General features: G+C 48.8%; 1 protein-coding gene across 7 annotated transcripts in view; it reads right to left on the reverse strand.

Moving 5' to 3' along the window:
• LOC127039335 (zinc finger protein 501-like) overlaps window positions 1–13441 on the reverse strand; it is a 102959-nt gene that overhangs the window by 74627 nt on the left and 14891 nt on the right. For 2 of the 7 annotated variants that reach the window (XM_050932762.1, XM_050932761.1), the window contains one exon: window positions 10642–12946. The exons of the other annotated variants lie outside the window; for them this stretch is intronic. In XM_050932762.1, coding sequence (XP_050788719.1) covers window positions 11337–12946 — 1610 coding nt within the window. In that variant the 3' untranslated portion in view covers window positions 10642–11336. Of the gene's footprint in view, window positions 1–10641; window positions 12947–13441 lie in introns of those variants that run through there. 7 annotated transcript variants of the gene reach the window in all.

Here is a 13441-nt window from a genome sequence, read left to right on the forward strand (position 1 = left end):
AGCCTGGACAAACACTTGTCAGGGATTGTCTAGATAATACTTTGTCCTGCCTTGAGTGCAGGGGACTGGCCTAGAGGACCTCTCGAGGTCCCTTCCAGCTCTATGATGTTATGATAACACACTAGACAGTTAGGATGCAAATTAGCAAATTCTCACCCTGAGTGAGAAAGAGGCTGGCAGATTCTTAAGGAAGCTGCCTTGGGGTTCCCAGGTTTTCATACACAGGCTGAAAATCCTTCCAGCCTGGGACCGTCCCTTCCCAAAGGTCGGTCTTTGTTCCTCCAGTGTTTCCAGGTGTCTTGTTGTAGGGCGGGTGAGGCCTCTTCATGTTGTCATGGTCCCTCTTTGCTGGAAAGCTTTTTTTTGTGGTGACCTGGGTCAAACAGTTCCCATTGTGTAGCTCTGAGAGGTTTCTATTACACACGGGTCCCAGGTTGATCCTTAAGCTTGATGTGAAGGTGGCAATTTTGCAACAGAAGAGCTTCAGAAACACAGACTCCAATGAGAAGCTGCTGGACTTGAATTAATATGCAAACTAGATACCATTAACTTAGGTTGGAACAGAGACTGGGATTGGCTTGGTCATTACACTAATTGAACCTATTCCCCCATATTACAGTATCCTCACACCTTCGTGTCAACTGTCCGAAACGGGCCATCTTGCTTATCACTTTTTCTCCTCTACTGATAATAGCTTCTCTTAATTAATTAGCCTCTTCCAGTTGGTATGGTACTTCCACCTTTTCATGTTCTCTGTATGTATAAATATCTCCTGTCTGTGTGTTCCATTCTGTGCCTCCGAAGAAGTGAGCTGTAGCCCACGAAAGCTTATGCCGAAATAAATTTGTTAGTCTCTAAGGGGCCACAAGTCCTCCTGTTCTTTTTCCTTAAGCCTGTGTGCATTTCTTCAATCAGCCACTAACATTGTCTGGCCTCCTCCAACCTAGCACCTATGAAATACAGAGACACGGTCCATATTCCCAGCTTCAGATACAAAAACGATACATGCAGATTGGATAAACACGTTCAGTAAATCGGAACCGTTCCAATAAGAGCTCCCATGAGCCATCTTGCGTGAAGTTCATCTTGGTTACATATCATAAGCATATTTCCATGAAGATTACGGATTATGTGTGGCAAGAGAAAGTGATGTACACAGTTATCACCCATGTACACAACCGTAGATTCATTTGCAGATGGATTAATAGCATCATGAAAATTGCTCTCTGTTATTTCTAAACACACATCCTGTAGCTGGTGGGATTTCTCCTGACCCTCCATCAGCGGTAACATTTACCATTTTCTACCAGGATTGCAAATCTCTCTAAGGCTGGGTGGAATTTTTTTCCACATAACGTTCCTAATTTCCAATGGGGGTATCTGGATCATACCATCTCAAATTCTGGTCTTTACCACATCAATAATCTGCAGCTGAATTTGCCAGACCCACGGAAAATTACTCCGTAGGGCACCAACACCCTGCAAGAGGCAGAGATGCTCATTTTGGGGGACTGCTCCCTTTCTTCTAAAACAGCAGTCCCCAACCTTGTTGTCTGGCGCCCGCCAGACAAAGGACCATGGCAGCGGTTGAGCATCCACCAAAATGCCGCCGAATTTCGATGGCGATGCCTCTTGATGACCCCGCTTGTCGGTGGCAAGCGGCGTCATCGAATTTCGGCGGCATTTCAGTGGATGCTTGGCCGCCAGCCAGGACGCAGGTGCATTTAGATGCCCCTGTGGGCGCCTGCCCGTGGGCACCACGTTGGGGACCCTTGCTCTAAAACCTGTCCCACCCCATCCTGTATGGAATTTAGTTGATCTAAGGCTCCCAAATGCTCCCTTTTTCTGCAGTCCTTGAGCAGTCCGAGGCCACCATGAAAATTAATCCAATTTTTCCAACCCTCATATAATGGCTGGACACATTTTCCACAGCGGGTTTCTATTGCCAAGATGTTTGCTAAGGCGAGATCGACAACGACCTTTTTTCAGGGTGTGGGCTGGACTCATCTCCAAATGAGTCAGTACAATGGTTTGAACTACATGTCCCCAAGCAAATGAATTGCAGGTGGTTTCAAAATCCACACGGTCTACAGCTTCTGCTCCATGGGGTCCCTGGAGGAGCCATTTCCCCATCATATTAGGCTGCATAGACTCACAGAATATCAGGGATGGAAGGGACCTCAGGAAAGCATCTAGTCCAACCCCTTGCTCAAAGCAGGACCAATTCCCAACTAAATCATCCCAGCCAGGGCTTTGTCAAGCCTGACCTTAAAAACCTCTAAGGAAGGAGATTCCACCCCCTCCCTAGGGAACCCATTCCAGTGCTTCACCACCCTCCTAGTGAAAAAGTTTTTCCTAATATCCAACTTAAACCTCCCCCATTGCAACTAGAGACCATTGCTCCTTGTTCTGTCATCTGCCACCACTGAGAACAGTCTAGATCCATCCTCTTTGGACCCCCCTTCAGGTACTTGAAGGCTGCTATCAAATCCCCCCTTGTCCTTCTCTTCTGCAGAGTAAACAATCCCAGTTCCCTCAGCCTCTCCTCATAAATCATGTGCGCCAGCCCCCTAATATTGTTCTGACCTTTCCATTACATTAGAACGTGGCTCCGTGCGTGCCCCCCTGTTGATCACCTGTATAACCCACACAGGAAGGCCAAAAACTCTACCATGTGAAATCACTGAAAGTGAATGTTTCACGCCGTGCAAACACACAGATTAAGCTGTCACCGTGTAGACGAGCGGACTCACCCCATGTGGCGCCTCCTGCTGGTGACTCCTGGGAATTAGCTCGTTCCGGCTGTGGAGCAATCTGTGATCCGCCTGTCCTCTGGCCCCCATGTCCCTCCCTGGACCTGGTGCCCTGTTAGATGGGGTGCTGCCCCCTGGCAGTAACCCCTTTCTCTCAGGGTCTCCCCTCCCCGGGGAACCCCCCACCCACTGTCCCCACCTTGCCTCAGTATATGGCTACTGCCCAGTCTCCATCTAGCCCCCGCGCCCTGGGGCAGACTGCAGTGTCAGCCACTCATCACTGGCAAGGAGGGTTTGGACCTGCTGCCTTGGCCTACCCCTGGGCTGCCCTCTGCAACCCCCTGTACCCGTTAGCCCAGTGCTAGGCTGCAGCCTGGGGCTTTCCAGGTGGAGCCCCCCAGCTCCTCAGCCTTTCCCCAGCCCTGCTTCACTCAGGTACCCTGCTCAACTCCCTCCAGCCAGGCCTTCTCCTTCTAGGAGACTCATGTCTGCCCCTGGCTTCTCTGCCTTTATAGGGCCAGCTGAGTCTGTCTGGAGCATGGCCCCAGCTGCAGCCACTTCCCCACATCAGCCCAGCCTAAAAGCTGCTTTCTCCAGCCACAGCCCCCTCCCAGGGTTGTTTTTAACCCCTCAGGGCAGGAGCCGGGGGTCCACCCCGCTACACACCTACAAAGTGTGGCATGAGAACTGTTAAACTTCTGCTCTTGGGTTGGGGGGGGGGGCGGAAGGAGATGGATTAACCACACACATGCACAAGTTCAATCGAAGGAGAAAGCTTTCACTGGCTTCGAGGTTGTCGTTGAAACACAAACCGCCATGTAGTTTCCGTATTGAAATATTCAACGAGCTCAGCCTAGATTGCTTGGCCTGGGCAAAGTTCTCTGATAGGTTTACAGCTGAATGGCCAGCTGCCGCCTTGGCTTCCCGATTTAGCATTTATAAGGGTTGATGATCCCTTGTATGACTCTAATAATCTGACTAAATTGATAACACAATTCCAGGGCAATAGTATTGATTTACTGACTTTTGACCCTGTGTTCACCACAGTAAGTCAAGTGATCTAGACAATAATTTAGTCTTCTTGATATGTGTCCTTGATTTTTGGAATTTTTTTTCCAATTTAATAAAAATGTCTACAGGGAATCTGGTGCCGTCTATTTTCAATAAGCAACATGGGCCAGAACTGCTGAAAATCAGGGTGGAGATCAGCGAGTCGACCTTGAAGCAATATCTAAATTAACCCTTTGGTTCTCACAGTGGAGCTCTGGACATCACAAGGGTCAATGGGCTCCCCCTCCTAGATTTTGGGAAATTGGGTGAGGTAGAGTGGATGAGTGAGATGGGATCGCTGAGGTGGGGAGTGTCTCTGAGTAGTGGAAGGTGACGGTCTCTTGTACTGCAGTCTCCATCACGGCTAGGGCCAGCCTGTGCCCCACCCTGACTGCCTATCCCTGGTCAGGCCCAGCTGATGGATTTTATTTGAAGGGTGATTAATGGGGGTGAAGAGCCTGTACGGTTCAGCAAATGTGCCAGCAAAGTGAATGCCTGTGTGTTAACAAGGCATTGCTGGAAAAGGGCAGAGTTAAGGTTGGGTGGGCAACCTTAATGGTGCACGACCTGGTTTACAAAAGATTTTGCTGACATCAAGGTTCCAGAAGGAACAACATCTTACCAGGCAAACTTAGTTAGGCATTAACCAAGCTTTTTGCCCTTTAATTACCAGAAACAGGGGAGCTCCTGACCACCAGCTAGATATTAACTAGCTAGGACAGCCAACTGCAGGGTGAGATAGTTGGAAAGAAAACAGCGAAAACGCCCATCAGCAAAGACTCCTGCAAAACAAATAAATCCCTAATACCTTCATGGCTAAAAGTGGGAAGAAGCAGCATTAAACCAGGCTCCAAGTGAGGGTTGAGTCCAACACCCCCTACCCCCAGTCTATGCTGAGACATTCAATCTGACTTGGCTCAGCAAGCTCTCAGGCCCTAGGTCCTAGGACAGAGCTAATGGAGTGGGTCATGGCCTGAATCTCTGTGTGACCCGAGTCCAAGCCCTGCTGATGTACATTGCGAAGCCAGGCCAAGCTATGGATCCAACCTCCAGCATGTCTGTGTGGTGGACTTGTAACACAGCTGTGAGATCTAGAGCAAACCGATGTGAACGCAAGTTTATACTGCCGTGCAGATGGGTAAACATGATCTTGGAAACATTGAGTCCTCAAGTGCAGATCACACAGATATGACAGTAGAGGGGTTCCAGGGTGCAGCTCTGTGGCCGTGTGATTTCTCTCATGACTTTTACACAGAAAAACCATTTCCTTGGCATGGATCCATGAACAGTAAACCCTGTTGCGACGAAGCAGGGAGTGGGGAGGATTGACCTGGTCATATTGTGAGGGAATTTTACTGGGGCTGTCTGCATGGGTGCTGGATGGCGGTGGGATATCAGGGGTGACTTCACTTGAGTGAAGATATGTGAGCCTGTGATCTGAGCCCAGGAGCTGTCTGCGGCCAGGTGACACCTTCTGCCCGGGAAACTGGACGACGACTGGAGGAGCCGGGGAGGTACAGCTGCTTGAAACAGCTGGAGGGGGCATCAGTTTGGCTGGGGAAACGGAGGGAGGTCCAGACAGGGGTCTGGGCTCCCTACCCCCGAAGATGGACCTGACTGAGGGGTCCCGTTTCCTATACTTACCTACAAGCACAGGCGCTGACTTCTGCCCCCGCCAGTGGGTGCTCAACCCCCTGCTGCCCTGCCCCGACTCCACCCCTTCCATTAGGCCCCACCCCATTCCAGCCCCTTCCCCAAATCTGCCCCCTCCCTGCCCCTATTCCAACTCCATCCCCAAATCCCACATTCCTGCGCCTCCCCCCGGAGCGGCCTGGCAGGAAGCGCTTGGAGGTAGGTGGAGGAGCGAAGATGCTGCATGCTCGGGGGGGGGGGGTAGGAGAAGGGGAAGGGAGCTTGGCTGCCAGTGGGTGCAATGAACCCACAGAGTCAGGGCCCAGGCTACAAGCTTGGCATCGGACTGTGTTCCTGTCATCTAAGATACCTATTTTCCCAGCTGACTGAGAATCCCGATGAATTGCAGGGCCCTGACTCCCCCGCACTCCATGACACGTGTCCCTTGTCCAAGCCTGGGCACTAAATTCCACTAAAACCCGCTCTCCTTTCAAGGGAAATATTGGCCAAAGAGAAGAGACGGGGGCATCTTCCACCCTTCCGGTGAAATACTCACTCTCGTGTTTATGCCTCTGTCCTTCCGTGGAAGGTCTGGGGTGGACCCAAAGGCTGAGTTTATCCAGGCTGAGGAAAGAAAGAAGCAACCCCTTCCCCACCCCAACCCAGCCACCAATAATCTCGGTGCTGCGGTGACGACCCGCGGCTGGAACCACCGCCGTCCTGCAGCTTGTAACAGGAAATGGGCTGTCTGAACTGCCAAGGTCTGAAACCAACCACGATCTCCAGCACCTGCTCTGAGCTAGAGGCTGCTTTCACGGCGCTCAAGCTGGCAGAGAAACCGACATCGATTCTTACCGTTTCGCCACCGGAGGTGGGAATTGTGTCGGCAGAGGCAGGGTTTAGGCCACGGCAGTGAGTGGTGGAACCAGGTTGGATTCTGGAGGGGAGAGGGATTGCTCAGTGGTTTGAGCATTGGTCTGCTAAACCCAGGGTTGTGAGTTCAATCCTTGAGGAGATCACTTAGGGACTGGGGCAAAAATGAGTACTTGGTTCTGCTAGTGAAGGCAGTAGGTTGGACTCAATGAACTTTCAAGGTCCTTTCTAGTTCTAGGAGATACCCCAATTATATGAGGCAGGGACTGGTTGCTGGCACCTGGAACAGTTTTACAAAGATCTCCCAGGCCAGATATCTGCACAAAAATTCAGGGGCACCATTTCAGATTTTGGGGGTGGAGGGGCAACTTTAACTGATTGCAAAGGCTACTTAAGCACCTGAAAACTCTAGGGGTGGGTTGGGTTTTTTTGCAGATAACTTAGAAATGAGCTGACAAGAGAACTGTCTCTCATTCCTATACGAAGAAAGAAAATTCAATAAATATTAGACCCACTCACCTCTAATACTGTTTTCTGGCATTTTGCGCCATGTCATAGACTCTCCGGGTTGGAAGGGAGCTCAGGAGGTCACCTCGTCCAGTGGGTCCCAAACTTTAACAACTTTTGAACCCCTTTCACTAAAATGTCAAGTCTCACGACCCCCCCCTAAAAATGAACATTTCCAGGGATTTTCTCCTTTACCGGAGTCTAAATTACAAACGCAGTGAGCTTGGAAAGATCAACTTTGTTTTTATGACATGCTTATGACACACTATTTATTATTAATTAATTATCATTCCAGTATTTTTATTCCATTATGACAACGGTGACACTCTGCCAAGAGCTCACTGTCGTAGCTTGAATCGCCGTGAATTAGCCCCTTGTAAGACAAGGCTCCTGTGTTTCATCAAGGAGTATCAGACGTGAAACAGCAGGAAGGGATTTAAGAAGCCGACTCATAGACTTTAAGGTCAGAAGGGACCATTATGATCCTCTAGTCTGACCTCCTGCACAACACAGGCCACAGAATCTCACCCACTCCTGTAACAACCCCCTAACCTATGTCTGAGAGATTGAAGTCCTCAAATCATGGTTTGAAGACCTCAAAGTGCAGAGAATCCTCCAGCAAGAGTTCCTCATAGTCAAGCATTCAGGTCTTGAGATGGCCGGGCAAACAACATGCCTCACAACAAATCTTAAATTTGTTCTTCATCATCATTTTAAAAACAATCCTCGCTGCCTGTTTCATTTTAAAAAGAGCCAAAAATATCCACCTCCTTTTCCATTTCGTATAAGGAGTCTTGAAGTTTAACTCTCCTCAGTGTGATAGAGATGGTGGCTTTGATCTTGAGGCTTTGGGCTGCCAGGGATCCCTAACAACAGCACTGTCTGCTGTTGGGGAATTTTTTTCCTGAGAAGCCCCTGTAACATTTTGTGAACTCCAGTTTGGGAACCACTGATCTGGTCCAACCCTCTGCTCAAAGCAGGACCAATCCCTAGATTTCTAAAAGACCCCCTCAAGGATTGAACTCACAACCCTGGGTTTAGCAGGCCAGTGCTCAAACCACTGAGCGATCCCTCCCTCCTTAAGGGACACTGGGTAGGTTTAAAATTTTAATATCTATTCTTACTTTGTTACTAACTCTCGAATGCAACAATTGCAGAAAAAAAGCCAGATGACTTTCGATCACTTTTTTTTTTCACCATTCCCAAAGCTTGGAATAGATCATTTAACTTCTGGAAACACTCTACCAGGGCAGGGTCCTGTCAGTTCATCCTGCACCTTCCTGGGTTCTACAGGTGTTTCCCAACTACAAACAATAGACTCGAAACTGACTTCCAACAGGAGTGAAACTGACACTTTCAAATCATTTTCACAATAATGCCAACTCCAAACGTTCAAAAACGATGACTCAGGCTCACCATAAATCATGAAATTAGCTTTAAAATCATGAAAGAGCAGTGTCCTCCTGGCGCTTTCTGCTCCAAAGGTTCCTACGATCTCAGTAATTTTATCATCTGTTGTAAAAGCCACCATCCTGGCAGGGAAAGAAAAGAACAGGAAGTGGAGAGAAAAGGAAAGAGAGAGGATCCCCACCCCCACCCCCACCCCAAGCTGTCTCACTTCCACCCCCCTCCTTTACTCTCATCCCACTGGCCTCTCTCTATGCTGCAGCCATGGACATGACACCAGAGTTTGCTGTGGTTCCGAGCATCAGCATTGAGAGGAAGGAGTCTGTCTCTCCGGTGCTCATCATGATCCCACTGCTGGCACCAAGAAGACTATTACGAATAAGCATCCTGATCCCAGTGCAAAGGGGTGAGGAGCAGAGAGGAGCGAACCAGGAACTACTGAGGGTGGAAGGGAGTTAGGAGCCGAGGGGCCAATGGGAATTATTGGTGTTCCATAGGGACTGAGCTGGGATTGGGTAGTGCACTCTCTACATTCCCCTGCTGGGAGCAAATAGTTGTGAAATTCCCTGGAAAAGTGTGAGTCTCGTCCCCACTCTAATGCTCAGTCTACATACAGGATAACAACCTACTACTGCTGCTTCTCCATTAGTTGAGCAGACAGAAGTCTGTGTGGCAGATCTAAAGGCCCCGTTTTGCTGATCACACACATCCATTTGCCTTTTGAAACCCAGGAAATGCATAGTTAAGGTTTTCCACCTAACCTTAACTCTGCCTTTTTTTCTGCAATGCCCCGTTAACACACAGGCATTCACTTTGCCAGCACATTCGCTGAACCGTACAGACTCTTCACCACCATTAACAACCCTTCATATAAGACCCTCAAGGCCTGACCAGATATAGGTAGCCCGCGTGGGGCACAGGCTGGCCCTAGCCGTGACGGAGACGGCAGAGCAAACCACCATCACCTGCCACTATTCAGAGACTCTCTCCATCCCACTGACCCCATCTCACTCATCCACTCTACCCCACCCAATTCCCCAAAACCTAGGAGGGGGAGCCCATTGTCCCTTGTGATGCCCAGAGGTCCTCGTTACAGCTGGAGCAGAGATGGATGCTCCTTTTGGTTGCTCCCCTGTGAGAACCAAAGAGTTAATTCACGTGACTCACTAAGAGAGGGAAAAGGGATAGGTCAATGGTTTGAGCATTGGCCTGCTAAACCCAGGGTTGTGAGTTCAATTCTTGAGGGGGCCATTTGGGGAAACTGGGGTAAAAATGTGGGGAGTGGCCCTGCTTTGAGCAGGGGGTTGGACTAGATACCTCCTGAGGTCCCTTCCAACCCTGATATTCTATGATCTCCACCCTGATTTTCAGCCATTCTGGCCCACATTGCTTATTGGAAGAAATAGCTCCAGATTCCCCCTTTATACATTTTATTAAACTGAAAAAAACCAAAACTTCAAAATCAAGAACACACATCGCTAAGTCTAAACTGCTCTATCCAAGACTACATTAACCGTTGGGTGAACACACTGACATTAAAGTCAAAAATCAGTAAATCAATGTATTGACAATGCTATTGCATTGAAATCATGTTACCAATTTAGCCAACCGATGAAATGAATGCAACGGATCACCAACCCTCATAAATCCTAAAACAGGAACCCACAGAGGCAGCTGTCCATTAATATGTGAACCTCAATCCCAGAATTTCAGCCAGGCCGTGTGATCCGCACTGATCTGTTAAACAGTTTCAGTGTCAAAACCAAATGATTGCTCGTGTTTGAAAAGCAACCTCAAAGCCAATTAAAGCTTCCTCCTTCGATTGAACTTGTGTGTGATTAATCCTTGTCCTGAAGCTTGGCAGCATGAAGCACCTATATTACTAACGATATATACAGTCGTTTTAGGGGAAAGCACTCATTTGTGCCAATCATTTGTGAAACAAACTAGCTGCGTCCCCATTAATTTATTCCTTACACAACCTAACAAGAACCAGTTAAGTTACCAGAGCTTTGGGTTCGAAAACCCGTGAGTAACAGACTTGGCGAGCCACCCAGGAGTGATGGAGAGAAGGGGATGATTGGTACAAATGGTTGGTTGGTTGGTTTCCTGTGCAAAAAGGAAGAACTGCAGGGTAGGGTAGCAACCTGTAATTTCCCTGTGACATAGTCAGCAAGTCGATTTATGAATACACTCCATTACTGGAACTCAGGGCTCAGGCTGGGAGTCTGGTCAAGTTAAAAATAGATATAACCCCCCCCTAAAAATAAAAGTTAAAAATAATATTTTAAAACCATGTATCGATTTTGTACAAGAGAATGGTAATGTTTTTGCAAAGCCTTTACCGGCCCTGGAACATCGCTGCAGCTCTGTAAGCAGATGATCACAATAATAATAAATTAAAAAATGAATGAAAGGCAAAAATTAAAAAGCAATTTAAAAATAAAATTAAAAAAAATCTCTCTCCCAGCCGGAAGTCAAATCCAAGTACCCTCCGCATCACCAGTGTAACTCGGGCCACGCAAGTTGTGGCAAGGGAAAAGCAGGTATGTAATAGTCAGCAAAAACATTGCAGGCAGAGGCAAAAAGAGTCTAAATTAAAACAGCGAAGAGGGAAACAAATTTACAGCCTTACTAAAAAAAATCCCCAGATAAAACCAAGGCAGGTCATGGGGAATGTAAAAGACAAAGCTGGGTTCTCAAGCCATGTTAAAAAAGCAAAAGTGGCTGCAGTTCGAAAAAGCCGTAGTCTGAAAAAGGGTGGAAGAAGAAAAGAAAAACAGTTAAAGGTTAAACCCTTCACCCCAACCATGCCAGGGCAGCAGAAAAAAAAATAGGTTGGCCCGATCAGTAAGGGCTGAGAGCTGATAGATGTTTTTCCCCACGCTCAGAGCATCTAGAGCAGGGGTACCCAATGCGGTGTCCGTGGGTGCCCGCCGGGGGATCTAGGTGCCCTCGCGTCCTGGCCACCGACAAGCAGCATCATGTCGAGGTGTTGCCAAAACGCCGACAATTGACACGCTGCCGCTTGTCGGCAGATGCTCGTCTGCCGCCACGGTCCTCCGTGGCTTGTCGTCTGGCGGGTGGGTTGGCAACCACTGATCTAGAGTGTCTCTATGAGGTGTGGAGACTCTGATGCCTAATAAGGTTGGAGCTCCGAGTGAAGGTTTTCCCGCACTCGCCGCATTCATAAGGTCTGGCCCCCACGTGGATTCTCTGATGTTTCAGGAGAGCTGAGTTGTCAATGAATTTTTTCCCACACTTGCAGCACCCATAGGGTCTCTCCCCCGTGTGGATTTTCTGATGCACAATGAGATTGGAGCGCCAAGCGAAACTTTTCCCGCACTCGGCGCACGCATAGGGTCTCTCCCCTGTGTGGATCCGCTGATGTTTAACAAGGCACGATCGCTGCGTGAAGCTTTTCCCGCACTCGCAGCATGCATGAGGTCTCTCTCCCGTGTGGATTCTCTGATGCTTAATGAGGTCTGAGCTGTCAGCGAAGGTTTTCCCGCACTCGCCGCATTCATAGGGCTTTTCTCCGGTGTGGATTCTCTGATGCTTAATAAGGTCTGAGCTGTCTGTGAAGCTTTTCTGACACTCGCTGCATTCATAGGGCCGCTCCCCCGTGTGGATCCTCTGATGTTTAATGAGGAGAGAGCTGTCGGTGAATCTTTTCCCACACTCGCTGCATTCGTAGGGTCGCTCCCCTGTGTGGGTTCGCTGATGTGTGATGAGGTTTGAGCTGCGAGTGAAGGTTTTCCCGCACTCGCCGCACCCGTAAGGCCTGTCCCCCGTGTGGATCCGCTGATGCTTTTTAAGCGATGAGCTGTCAATGAAGTTTTTCCCGCACTCGCAGCACCCATAGGGTCGCTCCCCAGTGTGGATTCTCTGATGCACAATCAGGTTCGAGTGCCGAGTAAAGCTTTCCCCGCACTCGGCACACACGTAGGATCGCGCCCCCGTGTGGATTATCTGATGTCGAACAAGGCCTGAGCTCTGAGTGAAGGTTTTCCCGCACTCACAGCATTCATGAGGTCTCTCGCCTGTGTGGATTCTCCGATGTTTGATGAGGGATGCTCTCTGAGTGAAGCTTTTCCCGCACTCGCTGCATTCATAAGGTCTCTCCCCCGTGTGGATTCGCTGATGCGTAATGAGGTCCGAGCTCTGGGTGAAGCGTTTCCCGCACTCACTGCATTCGTGGGGTCTCTCTCCCGCGTGGAATTTCTGATGTTTAATAAGGGCTGAACGGTCAATAAAGTTTTTGCCACACTCACAGCACGCATAGGGTCTCTCTCCAGTGTGTATCCTCCAATGCTTAATGAGGGATGACCTGTGAGTGAAGCTTTTCTGACATTCGCGGCATTCATAGGGTCTTTCCCCTGTGTGGATCCTCTGATGTTTAAGAAGAACTGAGCGGCTACTGAAATTTTTTCCACACTCAGAGCATGTGTTGTTTCTCGCTCCTGCCTGGATTTTCGGCTGGGCTGTGGTTTCCTTGACGTATTTGTGAGGTCCCCAACTATTAATGGATTTACTCAGTTTCTCCCTTGGCTGGTTTCCCTGCTTCCTCTCTGGCCTGTGCTGACTCTCACGTCCTTCTCTCCGCTCACGACTCCTGGAATCGTCCTCCTCAGATATTTGCAATAATGTCCTGTGTGGTTCGTCTTGCTCAGCATCTTCCAGCTGAGGTTGATGCTCCTCCTTCTCACTCGGCATCCCATCACCTGTTGGCAGAAAAAGGGGAGAACCAACCATGATGCAAACTAGCTGCAGTGGAAGAAGCCAGAAGCTCCTCATGTTCTGGCAATCCCTGTTCCCAAGAGTTTCAATGAGACCACTCACATAGAATCAGACTCGTAGAATATCAGGGTTGGAAGGGACCTCAGGAGATCATCTAGCCCAACCCCCTGCTCAAAGCAGGACCAATACCCAACAAAATCTTTAATGTGCTTTCAATTAAGCACATACTTCGGTGGATTCAGGCTTGGACGGATTAGATTTTTATCAATAAATATCAATTTCACTGCAAAGTCACAAACCAAGCAAAAATATTGCCATCAACAATCAAAATTTCCAATAGGCAACTTGAGTGAAATGCCACTTGGGAACACAGAGTTGGCGTTCAGGATGCTGACTTTGTATGTTTCGACATGCGAGGGTGAGAGTTCGTTTTCCTAGCGAAAAGGCTTTAAACGGTTTGAATCTCAACATCTACTGCC

The sequence above is a fragment of the Gopherus flavomarginatus genome, chromosome 23 (genome assembly GCF_025201925.1).
Source record: "Gopherus flavomarginatus isolate rGopFla2 chromosome 23, rGopFla2.mat.asm, whole genome shotgun sequence".
Taxonomy (NCBI): Eukaryota; Metazoa; Chordata; order Testudines; family Testudinidae; genus Gopherus; species Gopherus flavomarginatus.